At 41.0% G+C, this 7,858-nt stretch overlaps 1 protein-coding gene across 1 annotated transcript; it reads right to left on the bottom strand.

Annotated features, from left to right (window-relative positions):
• Positions 1–5,338: 5,338 nt before the first annotated feature.
• On the bottom strand, positions 5,339–7,017 carry LOC104448852 (peptidyl-prolyl cis-trans isomerase 1). The gene is made up of 2 exons (XM_010062773.3): positions 6,715–7,017; positions 5,339–5,980 (listed from the first exon to the last, which is right to left on the bottom strand). Exons 1-2 carry the CDS (start codon positions 6,922–6,924, stop codon positions 5,672–5,674), a joined length of 519 nt encoding a protein of 172 aa, XP_010061075.2. The 5' UTR covers positions 6,925–7,017; the 3' UTR covers positions 5,339–5,671.
• Positions 7,018–7,858: the final 841 nt, after the last annotated feature.

The following is a 7,858-nucleotide window of genomic DNA, read 5'->3' as shown; positions in this document are numbered from 1 at the left end:
TGTATTTGGATGGTGACCAAATTAGGCAATTACTCAGTAAAAAGTGGGTATAATCAACTCAGAAGTTTGGAAGACCACTCGGCCCATACATCACCCTCATCTTCATATCAAAAACCCAAAGAACCATGGAGCAAAATCTGGTAAATGATCCTCAAATGAGGCATGTCATACATCATCGTGAAGCTTATGATATGCTCTAAGTATGTCTATAAGGCATCTTCTACAAATTGGTTCATTAATAAGCTCAATCGAAAACATTTCTCTTGGAGGTCAAATCAGTAATAGAAACAACAGCACAGACCAGAATGAATTGTGATTAATCTTATCTATATGATGTAAGAAAATTCCAAAAAAAAAAAAAATTTATGCAACTAGGTCTGAATGTTAGGGTTAAATCTCATGAAAATACCCTAGTCCAATTCAATCAACAAAATTGCACACAAAATTGTGAAACATATTAGATTGTCCAAAATACAAGATTACATCATCATAGAACATAGTAGAACTTCGGACATGAAATTGATAGGAAAAATGGATGCCAATCGGTGCAAAATTTATATTATTGAAAAGCCCATGAAGTATACTACGACTTTCACAAAGACTTCAAACACAAGAAAACCACAACAACCGGCTTGTATCAAGTCATTTGCACAGAAGGTCATCCGAAACAGAGAGCAAGTTAGAAAACAACAATTTTCCATAAACTGGTGCTAAATGCCAAGCTATTTTTAGGTAGTAAACGACATCAGATCGGAATGCTCTATGGGTCGTTGGAAAGGTCTTTGAGTCATCTTCAACTCTCATGAAAACATCGAACACAAAAAAAAACAATACTAACGAGTTTATAGCACAGTATTTTTTAGATCTGTGATAGAGACATGATTTTTGCAGAACAAGCATAGGGTGAGCTCTAGCCCCAGTTGTCTAGAACAACCTCGCTTCATCGAGCTCGGGAAGAGATATTTACCTTTTGTGCAATTCAATCGATTTAGGCTTAATCGATCAACAATCAAACTTAGCAACTCTTCACAAACGTCGAGGATTAGCAGATCTATAAAAGTTAAGCTCCGGCAACGTGGATCTGCCAACCACAGCTTCTTCGTTTGCTAGAGTAGAGTAACGGAGGAGGAGCCGCTGCTATTCAGGAACGAGATCACACCAAGCGTGAACAGGATCAGCACGGCGAGGTTGAACATCAAGATCGCGGCGAGAAGCAGCCGCTGCGAGGACGGCGGGCTCCTCTGCAAGAAGTGTGGCTACCTCGGTTTCGCCGTCCGCCAACGATCACCGCCAGGGGAAAGGGGTGCGGTCAGGCGATCAGAGAAATGCCAGAGGTGGAAGCGAGATCGAGAGGGACGAAGGAGAGGGGAGCTTCGTCCAGCGAGGGGAGTTGCCGCTTGCTTCTCTCGGTTGCAGTGAGAGAGAGAGAGAGAGAGAGAGAGAGAGAGAGCTGAGAGAAAGAGAGAGCCATTTAGTCGAGAAAGAGAGCGAAAGAGTGAGAGAAACGGTTGTCTAAGAGAGAGAAAGTGGATCTGGAAAATGACCTCCCCCCCTTTTAATTTTGGAGGGAAAATTTGTTATATAGTCTAAAGCAAGATCAAATCTTAGCTCTTGGATTAATCTAAGGGCTAGGATTTGATCCTCCCAACTAATTGTTTTGTTAAAATTCCTAAAAACTCTTCTAATTGAGCACATGACTTTTTCAATGGCCATGATGCATTATTAGTAAACGGCGATGATCAAGCGTGAACTAATTGGGGTTCTCTCTCTCTCTCTCTCTCTCTCTCTCTCTCTCTCTCTCTCTCTCTCTCTCTCTATATATATATATATATATATATATATATATATATATATATTTTTTTTTTTTTAATTTTCATAACATGCGAGGTCGATTTACGAATTTCGTAAAACTCATAACAAAATTTGGACTTATCTTTTTTAATGATATATCGACTAAAAATCAGGTGTCAACAGCAATCCAAAAAAAATTGAATTATATATATGCTATGGATTAAGATATTTGGAGCAACTTTCATGAAGGAGACCCCTACAAATTCACACCACAAACCATAGTATAAAATCGAAATGTCTAGGAGGTCCAATATGGTCGGTTACTAGAAACCCGTTTATAACCTCACGAATTCATACACCAACATACGCGCAGCCACTATTAGCCCTCACTTTAGCCTAACATAGCCAGTCACCCATTCGTGAATCAACAATCGCACTTAGAAATGTCCACAACCCCGCCATACGAGAGCAACCAGCCACCGGACAATAAGATAATCATGGCACACACCCAAAACAGCAAAGAGAACATCAAGGATAAAAATTCAGTAACTCAAGACCCTAAAGCTCACTAAAAACCACCCTTCTCATCCCCTGACCCTAGTTTAGCCACTAGGCGCCACATGTACGAGCATTCAAAGCCTCATCCAGACACCATGAACCCATCCAACACTACATTTAAGTTGACCAGAGGTCTCGAGCTCCAAAGGATTTCGAACACCCTAAAACGTGACAATTTCCCTTACCTTTGAAGCCGCATATGCCCTCCCCATCTTGGATCAGCCTCATGAAAATTCTAAGCTCTCTCTTGGCTTCACACAAACCACAAATCGCAAGGAAAAATGGAAAGTGCTTGCTGTCAAGGGAAGGAAAGAGAAGAGTGGGTTCGGCAAAGAGGAAATGTCCGGGAGAGGAAGAAAAAAATGAAGGAAGAATAGGTTTTGTGAGTTTTTTTTTTTTTTTTTTTTTTTTAGGGAAATCTTAGGCTAATGATGGTGTCTTCAATCCCCAAAATGGTGGTGGCCGAGGATGATGGGCGGAGAGAACGAGGGTGATCTCTCCTACTCTTAACCGGAAAAAAAAACTAATGTAATTAAATCAAAGAATTTATTAAAACTAGGTTTAAAATTGAATTAAGACCAAGTGCATATGTCCTCCCATACATGTTTCAAAGCTCTCAAGATGATTGTGCAACATTTACGTTGACAATTTTTACGACACTAACTGACAAGAGTCACCTTAATATCTCCGCAACACATGAGACTTCTTGCCATCTAAAAATCCTAAACCTTACGGTATCCACAAAGCTAAAAAAAGGCTTTATTTTAAACTAAACAAACAATTAAAATCTCTTACAACCTAAGATGGGCCTGAATAACACTAAAAAATAAAGCTCGCATCATCTTGAGCAACCCCAACCTTTAACAAAACTAGGCTTTAAGGCCCTATGAACCTCATTCAAATCCGAAATATTAATTTGGCCTGTTATTGTCACCCAACCTGACTTGTGAGCCCAACTTGACTTTCTTTCTTTCATCAAGTAGCCACTAATAGATCTTAAGGCCCAAACCATGGCTTAAATCAGCCCAAGTCAACTTTCCGAACTTTCTATTTATTTGTCTAATGATTTTCAAAGTTAGAAAAATTCAGGGTATCACACATTCTCCCTCACTCAATTTTGCAACGCCTTCATTGTGGATTGTTCTATCGCTTCACTACGTTTCCTTAAACATTAATGCGCTGCTTTAGATCATACATTGAATGGCAACCATCACCTAACAAAATAGGTCACTCCATTGATAGCTTCTTTTGATCATAGCTATTTGGGCCTCTTTGGTCTTTTGTACTTTTTTGAGAAGTGTGGCATTTTCCGCCAGTTGCACCTTTTGGCAACACCCTATTTCACCTACTAAACCTTCCTTGATCTCAGCAAACGAATGGAGGTTTCTTCCATTGTTGAAAACATGGCAACACGCATCATTTTAAGATTTGTCAATTGATCTAGAAACATTTTCCCTATTTAGTAAGGAGTAGGTTCTTTCCTATACCTCCATTGTCATCCTAAAAGCTAGTCGAGAGTTATACTTTGTTTGGGCTCCAACTCAAACTCACTTACTAAAGGGATCTTGCTTTGATACCATCTGTAACGAGCCGGCAATTCCTTGGCCACAGAATAGCCTATGCGGCACCTAGTGTTGTGCCTAGTGAGCGAACACACCCAGCTAACCTTCCTTCTATATATTGTTCTAGTTTCTTTGTGTCAAATCGTACGCCTAACTTAACTCGAGCGTCTAGTCTATTAAATGAGATAGCTAATCACTTTAGACTCAATAATTAATTTCGATCTGACATGGCCTCATTAGGAAAGCAATACCAATTCTTGATCAATTTGTTCACAGGAGATTAACCATGCTATTAGAGCGATATAGGGATATATTCATTCTATCCTAAAACTCCTAACACCAATCGTCTTGACACTACTCTCATCGACGAATTGTATTTACCCCATCTACATCACTCATTGTTCACCCAATATCCCAAGCTCCACTAACAAGAATTCAAGAATATGGAAGAATCATGAATCGTGACATAGGGCTACATCTTTCGGGTAGAAGAATGGCTATATCATTTCCTCCCCTACTTGAAGACTTGGGGTTCGACATTAGGCATTTGTAAACTAAAGACGAACAATTCTCGACATGTACATCACCTAGACACATAAAAAGTTCTTTCCCTTTTTGCCAAAACATTTTAAATCCAAAAAATGTCTTTGTTCATCCAATTCGCTCTCACCCCTCATATGGTTGGGTTGCGCATCTTTTCTCCGACTCAAACTCACTTATTAAAGGGATCCTACTCTCTTCACCAAAAAAAAAAGGGATCCTACTCTGATACCATCTTTGACAGGCCGGTAGTTCCTTGGCCATGGAATTGCCTATGCGGCACCCGATGTTGCGCCTAGTGAGCGAACACACCAAGCTAGCCTTCCTTCTATAATATTGTTCCAGCTTCCTCATACCGGATCGTACCACACCCAACTTAACTTGAGCGTTTGGTCTATTAAATAAGATATTAGATCATTTTAGGCTCAACAATTGGTTTCGATCTGCCATGACTTCATCAGGAGAGCAATATAAGCTCCCGATTACTTTGTTCACAAGAGGTTAACCCGGCATTCAGAGCTCCATAGGAATATATTCATTTGAACTCTTAGTACCAATCATCTTGACACCACTCTCATAGACCAATTATATTGATCCCCTCCTCATCACTCACTCTTCATCTTATCTCCCCAAGCTCCACTCACAAGAGTTCATGAGTTCAGGGAATCACATACCGTAACATAGGGCTACATCTTTTGGGTAGAACGGCCATATCATTTCCCCTCTACTTTAAGAGTTGGGGTGCAACATCATGCAATTGTAAACTAAAGACAAACAATTCTCGGCAAGTACATCATCTAGATACGTTAAAAAGTTCTTTCCCCTTTTGCCAAAACATTCTAAATCCAAAAAAAAAAATGTCTTTGCTCATCCAATTCGGATCCTGATTCCACGCAAGCATAATTCTGTATTTCACCAAGACACCAACATTATAATACATCGTATTCAACAATTTATGTTCCAAACCTTGTCAAAAGTTTCCCTCTTGCAAGGCAAGTAAATGTTTCACCTTATTTTCAGCCAAGTAATACGAGATTATCCCATTGAAAACGAAAAACGGGTGAGATCTTCTCTTCTTTTCAGGAGTGCACGACCAAGAAGTAATCAAACCTCAAACGAGCACATACAAAAGATCGACAACATTGAACACTTCATAGGTGACACTTTTTATTATATGAAGAAGCCATTGTGTGTGAGAGAGAGATCTCTATTATTATGGCTCAAGGAAGCTGGCCGCAATCAGCAACCACGACGGGCTTGGATGTGCGACCGGAAGAGGACCCAACCTTCTCGATGGCCTTGACCACTTCCATTCCCTCCACCACCTTCCCAAACACCACGTGCTTCCCGTCGAGCCACTCCGTCTTCGTAGTGCATATGAAGAATTGGGACCCGTTCGTCCCTGGCCCTGCGTTGGCCATGGACAAGATCCCCGGCCCCGTGTGCTTCTTTATGAAGTTCTCATCTGCAAACTTCACTCCGTATATGGACTCCCCTCCGGTCCCATTCCCGGCCGTGAAGTCACCTCCCTTACATGAAAGATATATGAAACATTCAGAATATTCTCCAGACTTAAAAATTATAAGGTCCGAGAGGAATCGAATTCCACCAACTAAGGAAATGAATCGTTGGCAATAACCACTTTACAAGCTTCTTGTATCTCTATAGGCGCTTGGACCCTATCCCTTAGCCCGTGAGCTAACCTCATTGGCTCTCTAGGATTCATCCTAATTCACCACTCACAATAGGAAAAGAGCTTTAAGATGGGTTGACATGCACTTTCGCGAGATGAAAGACACAGCACGATGCTCCACTAAAACTAATTTACAAAATCACTAAATTTAACCTCTGAAATATTCTAATCGAGAATTAAATATGACTTTCTCAATCCAATTTTCAACTTTGTTAATAGATCATATGAGTTTTGTTACTCAATCCCGCCAGGGCTATCTATCTCATCATCTAGTCTCCTCATATCGCGGAACGTTAATTAGTGGTACCTCGATCACTCATTTAATTCTCAAATCACATCAATTGGACAGTCTTATCAGCATACTCCATAGTCAAACTCCCTTTCGTTGACTTCTCTCGATCATATTTTGCTCCCAAGTCTGAGGTTATTCTTTCCCGTACGAAATCACAGCAAGCCATGATCTTACATTTCCACCATCTCATCGACGGGCTACGAAAATTTAGACAAATTAAAAATCACGATAATCAACGCATCTGATACGAAAATGAAAATCGAGATGTTGGAAGTAACCTGGCACATGAAGCTAGGTATGACCCGGTGGAACTTGGAGCCCTTGTAGTGGAGCGGCTTCTTGCTCCTCCCGACCCCCTTCTCGCCGGTGCAGAGCGCCCGGAAGTTCTCCGCGGTGCGTGGGGTCGTGTCCGCATACAGCTCCATCACGACCCGCCCGGCGGCCGCCCCGCCGATCGTCATGTCGAAGAAGACCTTCGGGTTCGGCATGGTCAACACGGATCAACAGGTAGAGAGTTCGAGATCGAGAGTGCTGTGGACGGATGTTCTGCGGAGGCGTGGTGGCGGAGGCGTTGATATATAGGAGCGGGGGCGGACGAAGTAGGGGCAGAATATCTGGAGGGGAGCAGGCTGGCGCGTTGGAAGCGGACGCGTGTCGAGCGCGGATTGGGCGGCGGCGGGTCCTGTCGGAAAAGCAGCTGCGGGAGATGGACGCGACCATCTCCTCGACTACAAGTGGTTGATGGACGAGGAATAAAAATCGATTGGGAGGGTGGACCCCACATTTGGGGGAATTATTATCCACTAAAGTGCGAAACGGACGTCGAGAGAATTTTCGGGAATTTTAAAATTTGTTTAGAGGGATCTTTGTAGATTTGAATTTTATTGGCAAGTATCTTCGGAGCATTTGCTAAATACCTCGGTAAAGAAAAATTGCTTCCTTCCATGCAGTCTCTTTCTAACACGTCAAAATGGTTCGTAAACATAGTGCTTAACCCATATGAATGTTAATAGGTTATGAATATATTAGTTTTATTGGTAAATATGTCATAAATGGATTTAAACACAATATGAGTATTAGATGAATTATAAATTGACTATAAATTAGTCGTATATAGGTTTACAATTAACTTAAACATAACTTATTCTGATGACTCTCTCTTCAATCTCTCTCACCTCACTTGATCTCGCACTCACCCACTTGCACACTTATCTTAATTTGACTATGACTTTTCATAGATTAGGTTAAATTTGTATTACGTGGAAATTGATCAAAATGAGTTAAATAGATTTATTTGGGTCGGACCATTAATGAGCCGACCCACTGATTTGATAGTTTTACTTGTGTTATGCTCACAAGCAAAAAATTACTTATTTAGTCGGATTAATTGAGACCATTCTACGTTTTACCATCTCAAACGCT

This window comes from Eucalyptus grandis, chromosome 6 (genome assembly GCF_016545825.1).
Source record: "Eucalyptus grandis isolate ANBG69807.140 chromosome 6, ASM1654582v1, whole genome shotgun sequence".
NCBI classification, from domain to species: domain Eukaryota; kingdom Viridiplantae; phylum Streptophyta; class Magnoliopsida; order Myrtales; family Myrtaceae; genus Eucalyptus; species Eucalyptus grandis.
This window is presented reverse-complemented; position numbering and strand designations above follow the sequence as displayed.

Coding starts and splice junctions, on each gene's coding strand:
- LOC104448852 (XM_010062773.3), bottom strand. CDS start 6,924: ATGCCGAACCCGAAGGTCTTCTTCGACATGACGATCGGCGGGGCGGCC. Junction 5,981..6,714: donor TACCTAGCTTCATGTGCCAG/GTTACTTCCAAC, acceptor CTTTCATGTAAG/GGAGGTGACTTCACGGCCGG.